Source organism: Myzus persicae, unplaced genomic scaffold, assembly GCF_001856785.1.
Source record: "Myzus persicae strain clone G006 unplaced genomic scaffold, MPER_G0061.0, whole genome shotgun sequence".
Classification (NCBI taxonomy): domain Eukaryota; kingdom Metazoa; phylum Arthropoda; class Insecta; order Hemiptera; family Aphididae; genus Myzus; species Myzus persicae.
In genome coordinates this window covers 1-14,160 of record NW_019100675.1, presented here as the reverse complement: position 1 = coordinate 14,160, position 14,160 = coordinate 1, and the positions used below count along the sequence as shown (strand labels likewise).

At 31.0% G+C, this 14,160-nt stretch overlaps 2 protein-coding genes and 1 pseudogene across 2 annotated transcripts; all 3 read left to right on the top strand.

Annotated features, from left to right (window-relative positions):
• The first annotated feature begins 6,262 nt into the window (after positions 1-6,262).
• On the top strand, positions 6,263-7,129 carry LOC111040551. Its single transcript, XM_022324489.1, has 2 exons — positions 6,263-6,640; positions 6,711-7,129. The coding sequence occupies exons 1-2, from the start codon at positions 6,275-6,277 to the stop codon at positions 6,927-6,929; spliced, it is 585 nt and encodes a 194-aa protein (XP_022180181.1). The 5' UTR covers positions 6,263-6,274; the 3' UTR covers positions 6,930-7,129.
• Positions 7,130-12,292: 5,163 nt separating this feature from the next.
• LOC111040540 lies at positions 12,293-13,157 on the top strand (annotated as a pseudogene).
• A 24-nt stretch (positions 13,158-13,181) lies between these two features.
• LOC111040486 lies at positions 13,182-14,096 on the top strand. The gene has a single exon (XM_022324419.1). It carries the CDS (start codon positions 13,182-13,184, stop codon positions 14,094-14,096), a length of 915 nt encoding a protein of 304 aa, XP_022180111.1.
• The last annotated feature ends 64 nt before the right edge of the window (positions 14,097-14,160 follow it).

The window sequence follows — 14,160 nt, the reverse complement described above, 5'->3', positions numbered from 1 at the left end:
ATTTAACTATTTTAATTATAATTAATATAATAAAATATAATATTATAATTTATAATGAAAATGATGTTATCGGTTTATCAATGTTATCACATTTTGAAAACCGCAAAAAAGGGGCTAAATGTATGCAATATTATATACGGACACAAAAAATTTTTTCCTGCGAAGATCCATTCGTGTCTTTTTACCTATTATCATTACCAGTACCTCACCAAACCATTTTACTACTTGATAACAATAATATATGAGATATATATAATTTGAAGAACTCCGAGCAACAAATTCATTAGGTCAACTAGCCCCCCCTCAAATTCCCTTATTAATTTAGATATAATCCCCCTATGGGTTATTTTAAATAAATAGTTTTGTAAGCCACCCAGAATTTTAACCCTAGTTTCGCCTATGGCAACAATAGGACATCTCCATATTTTGGTCAAAATTAGTTATTGCACATTAAATTGTCATTAATAAATTATTAAGAAAACAAATTGCGTCGTTTGGTGCAATAACCAGAAAAATCTGAATGTTAAATACAGAGATATCATATTATAAAATATGGAGATGACTTGTTTTTACATTAAAAATATTTAATTTATTACGCAAATAATTCCATAATATATATACATATTATATATTATAAATAATTAGACATCTCTCGCATAGTCGCATCTCCGACTCCTGAGTTTTATTTTTTGGTTTTGAAATCATACAAATTTTATTCTGATAATTGGTTACTAGCCACTGTAGGCTATAATAGGGGTACCTAAGTGTTTGCTACATATAACGTATACAAACAGACAATTTATTAATTGGAGATGTCTTCTTGTTGTTGCTCCCATGTCTTCATTTGTTTATAGTACATACACTATAATATTAGGTATATTATAATTTATAAGACTATTCACTTTTAAAAGAACGTGATACCCGCATGTGTTGTCTTCGTCTTACAAGTACATAACATAACAAATTTTACGCTCAGCAAAACAAGTGTAGCTCCGTTAATTTAAAAATTTGAGTAAATTGACCTCTTATAAAATCTAAAGGTAAGATTATTATCTAGACAACCCCATGGGCTTTTTATTACATTTTAATTTTTAAGTGAGTATGGGTATGTAAAGTATTCATATTCTAAAATGTTCATAAATCACTTAAAAATTAAAATATCGTAAAAAACTAACGAGAGAACACAGATAATGTTGTTACCTAAAAGTTTGATAATAGGTCTATTCACTTTAATATCAAAACTGACAATAACCTATTGAAACAAGCAAACGAAAATTTGCTTTGTCGTACGTGTGTAAGACGGTGACAACACATCCGGGTGAGACGTCCCCTTAACTCTTAAGGGACCTCGCTACTGCCTTCGATTTTAGCTGAAAAGACCTTAAGTATTGAAAAAATTAAAGTTAGTTCACGTTGTCCGATTTTGATTCAGAAAAAAAATTTGAATTCACCAAAAAATTGTCTATAGATCCTACGAAGCACTTAAAAAAAAATAAATTAAAACTAAATTTTATATTATTGTGAATTGTAATTGAAAACTTAAAAATATCAACTTTTTCGAATCATCATTAAAATTAAAATTTATATTAAAAACGGAAAATGTTTCGTACTATTTACAGACATTTTTCTGCTGAATTCAAATAATTTTCGGAATCAAAATCAGCCAACGTTAACTAACTTTAATTTTGTCAAAACAAATGTATGTTTTTGTAAATTTTGTTAGCTCAAATATTAAGGGCGTAAATGCTGAGGTTAAAATATGAATTTTTCAAAAAAAAAAAAAATGGCGGAAAATTTTGTTTTGCTAATTTCTCAAACTTAAAATCGAGACGCGGCTTTTTTTAGAACAGAAATTTGATCTAGAGGTGTCACTGCATTGAACCTCAAAGATTTCAAGACGATACAACCTATATTATTTAAGGAGCTAGTATTTCAAAATATACCTACATCCCATTTTGTGTTATTAGCTCAAATATAATATGTGTTAGAGTGAATTGACCTATTATTTTATGGGTTTTAATATTTTATTCTAATATGACTATCGATTTACATTAATAAATAATGAGCTACACGCCTATTAAAATAAGTGTGAAAAAAAAGTTCAAAACATTTATTACTTGATACGTTACACAGACGTATCCCACGAGGAGACGCCTTGGTAATACGAAAAATAGCATAATTTGTTTTCTAACTTTTTGCTACTACGATTGCGGGCGAAATAATGATCATACGTGCTTCGATCATAGAGGTTTTTTGAATCCTCGTACGCCAAATAATCGGATTTAAGAATTTTGTAGTGATCAAACGCAAAAAAAAATCTAAAAAACACGTAAATACGTAAATACGTAATTTTCTAAGTACAAAAAACACCCTAAAAATCATAAGTCCCGAACCAAAAGTCGGATCACCTCGATCTCGGTGCCAATTGTTCAGGCATAAAGGGCTCTATAAAGTCCGACTATAAAAACGGCTAGGAGCGCCCAAAATCTAAGTGTTCGTAGCATTTCGTGCTGAAAAATACGAAAAACGCAGATTTTAAAATTTTTCAATCCCCAAAAGACTGAGAAAAACTGCTCGAACAATCTCGACACAAGACGCCGAATTTGATCACCGACCTCCAAACTATACAAATCTCGAGTTTCAGAAACTTCGTACAAAAACTAAACCTTTTCCAAAATACACCTAGGGGGGATTCAAGGACCCCCAATTCCGGGAGTACGTTTTAGAAGGGCCTAAACCGAAAGTTTGGTAACTCAAAAGTATAATATTATCTTATGTGAACGTCATCTACATTCTACACCTTATGGATTTATTGAACTTTAAAAACTATTAGGTACATATTTATACGTTAGTTGGTAGGTAATTACGCCAGCAACACGCAACTTTCTATGTCAGTAGTTTTCCTAGAAGTAGTCACCTTATTCATATAATCACATCGATAGTAAATATATTTAAGAGTGTTTAACATGACCAATGTCCAATTGTTTATATAATTGATGAACTTAAAATTTCAATCATCAAAGTTTATGATGTATACGTCTCGAAAATGATTATAACTAATTGTATTTTGTTATAATACTATAATATGAGTATATGACATGTCTTGAAATTTACTAACGCTGGACAATATATGTATAAACGCATAGTAAATTGGTAAATGTCAAATGTATATTATAATATTAGGTATGCACTCTATTCAGAACTCTTGTGGTCGTCTGTTTATGGATGAGATTAATCCCACATAGGAGAACGAGAAATAGTGAAATCTCAAGTTTATCGATAGAGAATTTTATGGAGATTCCATTTAAATGTTCAGTGTAACGAATTTTCCAGTAGTTAAATAGATAGCTTACAAAAATCATAAAAAAACCAAAAATTCATAGAATTTTCTCTGTTTTTAAAGAACAATGGGCTTCTCGGCCTAATGGCTAAGATCAAAGTGTAGAAACAGATAACACCAAATGGCAAATTTAAATGTTCAAATAAGCCACATGCCCATTGACGGTTGCCTATTGAAAATGGCTTCCTCAACCTTCCTGCACAGTCGCACCTGTAGATACTATAGGCTCTAATTATATAACCCCATATAGGATAAAAAATATTATCTTAATTAAATTGTTGACTGGTTACGAGGAATTATTGTTCCATACAATGGTTCCGCGTTATAAATTATAATCAATATAGGGTACCTTTCCTTCTTTAACAGGTCCTGATTAAATCGGCGTGCTACAGAGAAATTCTCGGTAGGACAGCGGCTTGAAACTGAAGGAAGAGTTTAATATGTTATTAAAAATTAAAAATATAAGATTCCCGCAGAGGCGTATGCAGGATTTTTCAACTGGTAGGGGGAGGGGCTTGAAATTAGTTACATGTTTATTTATATTAAGTCCATTCATTTTAAAATGTTTGTAACACTCCTCAGGCAGCTTCTAGACTCGTTCGAAGACTGCCTTTGTGCATTTTCTCAACACCATCGTCTCCCGACCATCATTATTTTGCGAATTATTGCATTTATTTTATTTAATTAATTAATATTAATTACATATTATTCATATTACTAATATATATTTTTTCAAATACTTGAATAATTTATTTAAACCTACTGCACTCAACTACTTATCTTTTATCAATGGATCAAGTTGACTGTAAGTATAGAATAAATTGTTTTATATTCTAATATACTAATTTTATGTTAATTTGTAAATTATAGACAACGTAAATGACATCGCGGCAAAACCTGCAGATGAACCAGTAATCGGACCACCTCAGGAACCCCTATCCAGAGTAATTCCTGGACTTCGGGGAAGTTCAAAAGTGTATATTGATAGACTAGGATTCGTCTATTACCAGCATTCCATTAGAGGAAATAACCAGTTAGTAATTAAACGGGTTAGGATATAAACAAAAAAATGATTTATAATATAAAAAATATTTTAAATTATTAAATACAATTTAATATAACTTATTACTTCATACCACTCCTAGTAACAGGAATACCTGACAAATGAAATAACTTTTGTTCTAATTAATATTTTTCTATATAATTTATTGACTCATAAGCTACATGTATGATTATATAACATTTTTATTTTTAATACTAAAAATAAAACATTTGAAACCTGATTTAAATTTTTTTTGAAAAATTCAAAATGGCTAATTTGTAAGTCTGGTTTTTAGAAAAATTTTGACTGTAAATATAAATATCAAAGTCAACTGCCTAATTTTTATGATTTTTTTTAAAAAAGAAAATTGTTTTGAAGTAAGACTCATTTTAATTTGAAAAGTGACAACTTTTAAATAAAAATATTAGATTTTAATTAGTACTTAGCTATATAAAAATTCTGATAAGGTACTTCAAACAAGTTCAAAGAAAAACCTAATTTTATTGTAGATTTGTTATTTTCCATATTTTTACTAATAAAATGTCAATTATTCAAAGCTGGGCACTAACTAGTTATCATTATTATTTTTTTTTTCATTCCAAAATTCCAAAAGCTATTCCTTAATCATGACATTATAGCTAAATGCCTAAAATATAGATTATTGGATCATAATATATATTATTAATTATTAGTATTTATAATAATGCACGCACAGGTACCACGACTTTTCCTTGTAGTCTGTAGAATGTTGATATATACTAGATATAATTAATAGTATCTATACAGGTGGCTTCACCAATAAGTGTAGACACAATGTTTTAAGTTTTCACTGTTTTTTTTTCACCCTTTAGTTTTTATGTTCTAATAAATTGAAATAATTTATATTATTTAATAAATTGTATTAATTGAAATTATTTAATAGTTTGTATTAATTGAAATTATTACTTACCTAATAAGAACATTTTTATCAAATTATTAGGTGTTTAATTCAATTTTTTAGTTTCAATCAATAATTCAAGTTAGACAACTTATTTTATATTTATTTTTTTTTTTTATTTTTTCAACAAAAAGGTTTTTTAATCTATAAAAAAAAAAACTAACTTCAAACTTTTACTCTAACTTAGTTAGTTTTTTTATTAAAGTAACTTAACTTCAACTAGTTGAAAAAAATGACGAACTTGCCCAGCTTTGCAATTATGTATCTACTAGCATCTACAAAACCACAATAACAATAATTAATAATGATGAATAAGGAATATTGTCTATAACAAATGTTAATGTGCAATGTTAAAACCTATAGACAGAGCCCTACTTAGGGCTAATTTATTGGTGGGGCCCCTTAATTTAAATTATGAATTCAGTCTTTTTTGGCTTTATTGCTTTTTTATTTTCAATTTATTTTTAATAGTGTACACATAACATAAAAATCTAATACAAATATTGCAGGGCCAATCGAAATTAAACACTCATTAAAAATAAGCTATACTACAATTGCAAATAATTGTATGTTGTTATAATATTACTGTTACTTAATATGTAAAATTATATTTCTGATTAAAATTAGGTATTTTAGATGTGAGAACTATCGTTATGGTTGTCCGGCCTCAGCAAAAATGGCAACAGTTGTTGGAGCGCCAATGCCGCCAATACTGATTTCTCCAGCACGTGGACATATACATGAACCCATACCCAACCATGCAGTGGAATTGCGAGGTTTTATGAACAGACTTAGAGAAAGGGGCAATGCGGAGAACATTTTTCCACAGAACATTGTAGACCAAGAGGCACATCAGTAATCTGTCCAACAAAAACAATTTGACTTTAAGTTAATATTCTTATACAATTTAAATGCAATAAATATAATTAATAATTACAGATATCCCAGAGCAGCGATGGAAGTGGGGCGTCCAGCGGCAGTTCGGGCTATTGCACGGGCTAGGCGTAGGAACAGCCCACCTGTTCCGGAAACGCTAAGGAATTGGGTAGATATATTCAATTCCAATGAATGGGGCCCAAGACTGCGTAATGTGAACGGTTCAATGGCGCCATTTTACGAAGGTCCATTGGAGATTTTGAACGATGATGGAAGTGTTCGCTTTGTTGGAATTGTCTTCACTAACAACTCGTTCTTGCAAGAAATAAATTTACATTTAAATAGTGTAAGGACTTTATGTATGGATGGTACTTTTCAAATAAGACCACGACAGCCAGCTGATATAAATCAACTATTTACTATCCAAATAATTTTTAACAATGTGGTAAGTTTAAAAAAATATAATACCAACACATGTAAATTTTTTATTTGATATATGGTTTATCCATTCTTAGGCAATTCCAATCGTACACGCGCTGATGGTTGATCGCAATACTGAGAGCTACTGCCGTTTACTTCAGTTTGTAAGGAATGAACTGCAGTTAAACATTGATTACACCAATATCCAGATAATTACTGATTTTGAACAGGGTCTGAGGAATGCTATAGCTAGGGTGTTACCAGAAGCCAACAATTCTGGCTGTTGGTTTCATTATATCCAGGTACTGCAATAACACAGATAAATTAAACAGACAGACATATAATATATTAATTTATTTAATGACATGTTAAGGCAATAAAATATATTTTAATAAACAATTTTTATTTCAGAGCATTATTCGATATGTTCGAAGCCATCGAATGGTGAATTTGTGCACCATTAATGAAAATGCAAGGCGAATTCTGAGAATGGTAATCATCTTTTGTGATAAATAAAGTTTAGGGGAATTAATTATCAAATTTAAAATTACAACGTTACCATCACCCAGCAACAAAAAACATCTTCAGTAAGAATACTTGAATGAATTAAAATATAAGTTTGCATGTGTGCTTACTACAATAATACAATTTGTTGGCTAATGGCTTGTAGTTGTACTTTGAATATAGAATGTTATGTAAAATATAATTAAAACAAGTAATATTATTTGTAACTATGAATATTGTATGTTATGTTATATATGAATGTAAATATCTCAAAATTGTATGGTTATTAGAAATTTGCCTGGTATTGATTATATTTCATTAAATTAATTTTACTAATCAAACTCATTAATCTATTATACTTAATTTTAACACTTTTGCACGATTGTAACATAATATACATATAATAGTTACTTATCTATATGACGTTAAATGTATTATTATAGTTGATGGCTTTGGCTCATTTACCTTTTACAGAACAACTCCACCACGGAAATGCTTATTCAATCCAATTGGGATTTAGGCTGACACAAGACCTAGGTACGTTTATAATAATTAACCGAGTACAATATGCTACTTTAAATATGTTTTTTTTAATTTCAGTTACTGACTATAACTTGGAAGATCAATTGGCAGATCTAATGAGGTATTATGAGCGGTACTGGATGGATACTGTGACTCCACGGATATTCACAGTATTCTGGCTACAGTATAGAACAAACAACTATATAGAGTCATACCACGCATCGCTGTTACGACTAATGGGCCAACACCCAACATTGTATGGATTCTATGGTAATTTTTTTTTATAAAATCAAAGTAAAATTGTTATGCAATTGAGATATTATAGGAAGCTGATTTCTAATATGATAAAATTGTTTGTATACATTTATTAGATCACTTGAGAACAGTTGAAGAAAGAGGACGAAATGATTTCAGTCGAACAGTCAACGGGCAGAGGGTTAGTACATCTGTAATCACACATTAATCACTTTATTAACAATGTTTTTTTTTTTTTTTACCTAAATGTATTATAATTATTAATATGTCTGAACAACATACTTACCCCAATTTTGGTTTACTAGGTAAGGCAAGCTGATTACAGGGTATACCCGCGTAACAATATAACGATACGAAATGCGTGGATTAATGTAGAAAACGGCAACTACAATCTTAGTGATTTCATAAGGAATGTGGCGTACACGCCAGAGCAAATAATCAAAAACGAAATTGGGGAGCCCAATTTTCCACATCGTAAGTCATTTATAAATGAATATAAACCATAACAACTACATATTTTTAAAAGTTATCAATAGATTGTTTAACGGGATACTTCAATTTTATCATTTAGAAGCTATATTACCCGGTATTGATATACAACCACTTGCGCCACCTGCACCATTGCGGCCACGGCCAGCTTTTAGGCCTTGGATATTGGGACCAGTGCGCCCACCGCCGTATCAACCACTTTTGCCTCCTCAACCAATTGTTCAACCACCTGCGGTATTGCCAATGCGTCCACTGTTGCCCGTTCAACCAATCCACATATTACCATTGTCGCCAGGTTTAGAGGAGCCAATCCGTCCACCATCACCAGAGATACCCATAGAGGAGATAGTTATTGAAGCTCCTCAGAGGAGGGGACCAGGTCGTATCCGTGGTCGAGGTAGGAGGCATGAAGAACTTGACCGACCTTATCCTATAGGTAAATGCATACAGTTTATTACATAATAAATAATGCCTAACCCATGTGAATATAATTTTTATAAAATAAGTTACCTTTTTATGTAATTAATCCATTAATATATTCATAGAAAACCGTGGACGTGGAAGAAGAGCGGTTAGGAGTGGGACGCGTAAATGCTGACATCAGAAGAGGTCCAGGTCCAAACTTTGGTCGACCTTGGGCAGAAGTCTACATGGATAATGAGAATGGTATAATTTAATTTAGTCAAAAATGTTAATATTAATTAATGTAAATAGGGGAAAGATTCTATATAAATATATAAATTGCATATTGTTTTCAGAACCAGAGCTAGAAATTTTACTGCCGATTAATAACCATCTGCCAATTCCTGTCGTCAATGCAGGTAAAAATATTTATTATAATAAATTTACCATACATAAAATCAGATATACAATTATATAAATAATTTCAAATTGTTTTAGATATCTTGGAATTATGCTGCATATGTTTCGATAGGGTGGTGGTGGTAACGTTGGTACCTCGTGGACATCAGTTCTGCGACATATGTGTTAGAAGAATGATACAGGAACAATATGAAGTATGCCCTCTTTGTCGAGGCCAAATAAATATGTATCTTGGCTATAATTTAGGTTAAGACTCTATGGTGTATAGGTACATACCTATGGTGTCATCTATTTATGATTATTATAGCTACTATATTTACTAATTACTGTTAAGTTTTATGGAGAAAATTATTCATTTTACATTGTTTTTATTATTTCGTTTAAAATAAACTAATATATAATATTATTTATCTTCCTAGATTTAACGTAACCTAATCAACTTTCTCCACACAGAATAATACTTATACAAATCACAAATGTCAAATACTAAGGATGCCCTAGAATCAAAAAAAAATTAATAATACACCTAATGGCTAATACTTATTATAAATAATAATAAAGAATTATAGAACATAGTGAGTGTTTGAATTACCTTTTTTAACGTTAGGAATTTTTTTAATTGGTATACCTATTCCAATGTTAACCATTTTATGTTGGCGATGATAAAAAAAAAATAAAAATAGATTTATATTTTACAACTACTGAAATACCTAAATAGTAAATAATTATATTAAAATTTAAAAGTGGTAGCAACAGTAAGTTAAATGTCAGACATTACATTTAAAAAAAATGTTAGAAAATAGAAAATTGAAATTATGACTTATGACTTATGAGACATGAATACAATACTCTGGTATATATTATATTGTGATAGTGTGATACCAGATTGTTATTTTATAATTATATGATATGAGATGGTTGGGCATTGAGCAAGACGTAGTTTGTCCCAAATAAACTATGTTCCACAAAAAAGTTATTCCAACAGACTTTGTTCCGCAAAACATTTGTTCCATTGGACTTTTGTTCCATAAAATATCTGTTTCCATCTACTTTTGTTCCAAGGATATTTATTCCACAGAACACTTGTTCCACGTTTGGAACAAACGTTTTTTGGAACAAATATTCGTGGGACAAAGTGTATTGGTATTAATGGTTTATGGAAAAAAAGTCCATAGGAAAAAATGTTTTGCGGAACAAAAGGTACAATTTGGACCTTAATTAAATTGGAACAAATATATCGTGGAACAAAGTTTTTGTGGAACAAAAGGTAGTAATCCGGTTGCTATCACAGATATATAAACAAACTAGATAGCGCACGACAATCCGAAAAGCATGAACTAAGATATAGAGGACTGGACTCGTTATAGCAGGGAGGTGTGCGGGGTGTTTCCTTCAAAATATGTAGAGCGGAGGAGTTACCGATGGTTTATCCACCTTTTAGCTTCACTAGCGCTCCTTCAACGACCAGTGGCCAATAACATAATAATATTTTTTTTAGTTTTCTATTGATAACCATGATGAATGATAATACTGGCCACTGTAACTTGCAAGGTAATAATTAAATAATATTATAATGCTATAATACATTAATATTTAATAGTTTAATACTGTACAATTGTAAAATTTTCAACTTTAAACTTTAAATTCACGTTCTAACACAATATATTTTGATAATAGTTAATACCTATAAAGGCTAGGAATAATATCTAAGACCATGTTTGATACTTTAAGTTCAGGATAAATGATTTGAGGGTTAAATCTTACAGGGGCATAAACACAATATACCTATTCAATAGTATTACTGATTGATAATAATTAAAATGTTCAAATAATACAACAACAATATAGTTTTATGGTTAGGTTGACACGAACTTTGACAGTTTTTTATTTTTAAAACTTTTTTGTTTTACTTCTTTGTTTTGTATTAATGTAAATTGTTTCATCCTCATTGTAATATAATACTGGAATATTGTTATTATTTCTGTATCATGTAAGTTACAAGGAAATGTTAGTAAGATCTACAAATATCATCTGGACTAAAATGCAATTCACATACATGTGATGCTAGAGATGCTGGTTTACCATTTACTCTACTAATAGCTTGTTTCCACTTATTACTTATCGTTTCATCTTTAGGTATAGAAAAGAGAGTACTTTTTTCTATTTTCAATTTTGCGACTTGGACAGTTTAAAATACAACATAAATTAACCATTTTTTTTTCAAATTTACAAAATTGTGTACTTGATTATCAAAATTTCAATAAATGTCCGTATCGGCATTTTATAAATAAAGTACATAATATACATTGAAAAATTATCAAAATCAAAAGTTTGTAAATAATATACCTATTATATTAGATTATAATATTATTTCATATTTCTGAATAACAAAAAAAAAAAACGCGAAAAAAACATAACTATTTCACCTAGATAGCGTTAGTGTGGCTAAAAGGTGGAAAATCCACCCGTAACTCCACCACTCTACATACTTTTGGGGAACGTTATTTAATCTCGTGTCCAGTCCTCTATATCTTAGTTCGTGCCGAAAAGTGTGTCTTGTTTCGCTATATGCAAACACGGCAATATTTACAAATATTAACTGATAACAGCTAATGATAAATTATAATTTTGATGAATACTTATTAAAAATACTAGATCATATTATACTTGTATAACTAAAATCTTAAATCATTATTCTTGTATCTTGATTAGGTATTTAATGATGTGTAGACATGTAGTTTCGTCCAAATTTAAACTTAAAAATTAAAATAACTATACAAAAAACCGTGTACATGTTATATGTATATGTATAACTATTAATCATAAATGAGTGGAGAGAAGTAAAGGACTTAATAAAATTAACAGATTTTGTGCCTTTTCAAGGTAGGTTTATTATAATTAAATATAACACAATTACATATTGAAAACAAAATACAATTTAATATCAATAAATGATAACTGGTGTGAAAATAAAACAATTTTATTGAGCTTGTGTCTTTTGCTGTCCAGATTTAAGTAGTTACAAGAAAATATTTTTCCATAAGACTTAAGTCTAATACTATACTCTATTCAGAATAACCTTGCCCACTCGACCGACGAAAACTCGTCCGGTTTGCGCATGTCTGTTGCCACGGGGAGCGCTGATGTTTAGCGTGCTGCCGCCGCCGACGCGCCGCAGGTGTATACGTAGTGAACAATAATATCACACATGTTCTCGATTCTACAGAGCCACTGCCGACTGCCACAAGTGTTTCACGCGTTCAATTCGTAGCACATTAAAAAACCGCGCACCCTCCATTATTGTTTATTTGCTATTTTTTTTCTTCATTGTGAATTCAACATGGCAAGCAGTTCTAACGAAGAAGATGCTCAATATGTCCCATCACCAATTAAAAAACATAAAATGGGAAAAGTGAGTATCAATATACTATAAAAAAGTTATCATAAATTTTTTTAAATGTTAAAAGCATTTAAATAAAACAGTATTTGATTCTCAATTATAAATACTTCTTCCAAGACGGCATTTTTATTAAGACTTATTTTTTAAAATATTTAAATTTCAGGCTATAAATGAGGAAGTAAGAATACGAATTGTAAATATGTACAAAACCATCATCATGAACGACCCTAGCATCTCCGTGAGACAAATTCGAAAGCAGATATCGGAAACATTGGGTGTTGGTGAACGTTCAATCCAAACAATAATCACAACGTACAAGGAGACAAACACTGTGGCTGCTCCAAAACAGACACGTAAGAAAAAATCTTTTCGCGATCTTTTTGACGAATTTTCAAAAAACGCAGTACGCAGACATGTGCATACCATTTGGTTTCGTCGTGAAATTCCGACAGTCGATAAAATCCACCAAGTCGTATCCGCCGACGACAGTTTGCCTTCAATATCGCGTACCAATTTATTTCATCTTTTGAAAGATTTAGATTTCCGGTACAGTAAACGCAGTAGGAACAGTGCTATGACTGAAAAAAATGATATTGTTGTGTGGCGTAGAATGTATTTAGAGAACATTAAAAAATATCGGGAAGAAGGTCGACATATTTATTTCCTCGACGAAACGTGGGTAAATGCTGGCGATTGTACATCGAAAACGTGGGTTGACACAACAGTACGATCTCACCGGGACGCATTCCTAAAAGGTCTATCGACAGGTGCTGTTAATCCCTCGGGTAAGGGCAAACGGCTCATTGTACTCCATATAGGCTCAGAAGATGGCTTTCTACCCGGTGGTTTATTGTGTTTCGAGTCGAAAAAAAACACAAATGATTACCACGATGAAATGAATGGGGACACATTTCGTGAGTGGATGGAGGGCATTCTACCGCTACTACGACCGAACTCTGTAATTGTAATGGACAATGCGTCCTACCATTCCGTCAAAATTGACCGAGCCCCAACATCCAATACCCGAAAGGCGGATATTATCAAGTGGTTGGAAGATAAAGGAGAAGTAATTAATCACTTAATGGTCATCCCTCAACTTCTACATATTGTCAAACGTCTGAAGCCAATACACAATAAGTATGTTATTGACGAACTTGTGAAAGCGAAAAATCATACAGTTTTACGACTCCCGCCTTACCACTGTGAGCTAAACTCCATCGAACTGGCTTGGTCATCAGTGAAAAACCACGTTCGGATGAATAACACCACTTATAATCTTCCAGACGTAAAAAATTTATTGATAGAGGGCATAAAACGAGTCGACGCTGAAATGTGGAAAAATTTTATAAGCCACACCAAAAAGGAAGAAACAAAATTTTATGAAGTTGACAATATTATTGACGAGGTCTTGTCCGCGGAGATATCAGATGATTTGACGATGACTATCACGGGAGACACTTCATCTGAAACGGATTCAGATAGTGAATAAAATTTTTGTAAATATGAATTTAATTTTTGTAAATATGACTAATTTTTTGTAAATAACTGTTTAA

Coding starts and splice junctions, on each gene's coding strand:
- LOC111040551 (XM_022324489.1), top strand. CDS start 6,275: ATGGAAGTGGGGCGTCCAGCGGCAGTTCGGGCTATTGCACGGGCTAGG. Junction 6,641..6,710: donor AAATAATTTTTAACAATGTG/GTAAGTTTAAAA, acceptor ATCCATTCTTAG/GCAATTCCAATCGTACACGC.
- LOC111040486 (XM_022324419.1), top strand. CDS start 13,182: ATGACTGAAAAAAATGATATTGTTGTGTGGCGTAGAATGTATTTAGAG.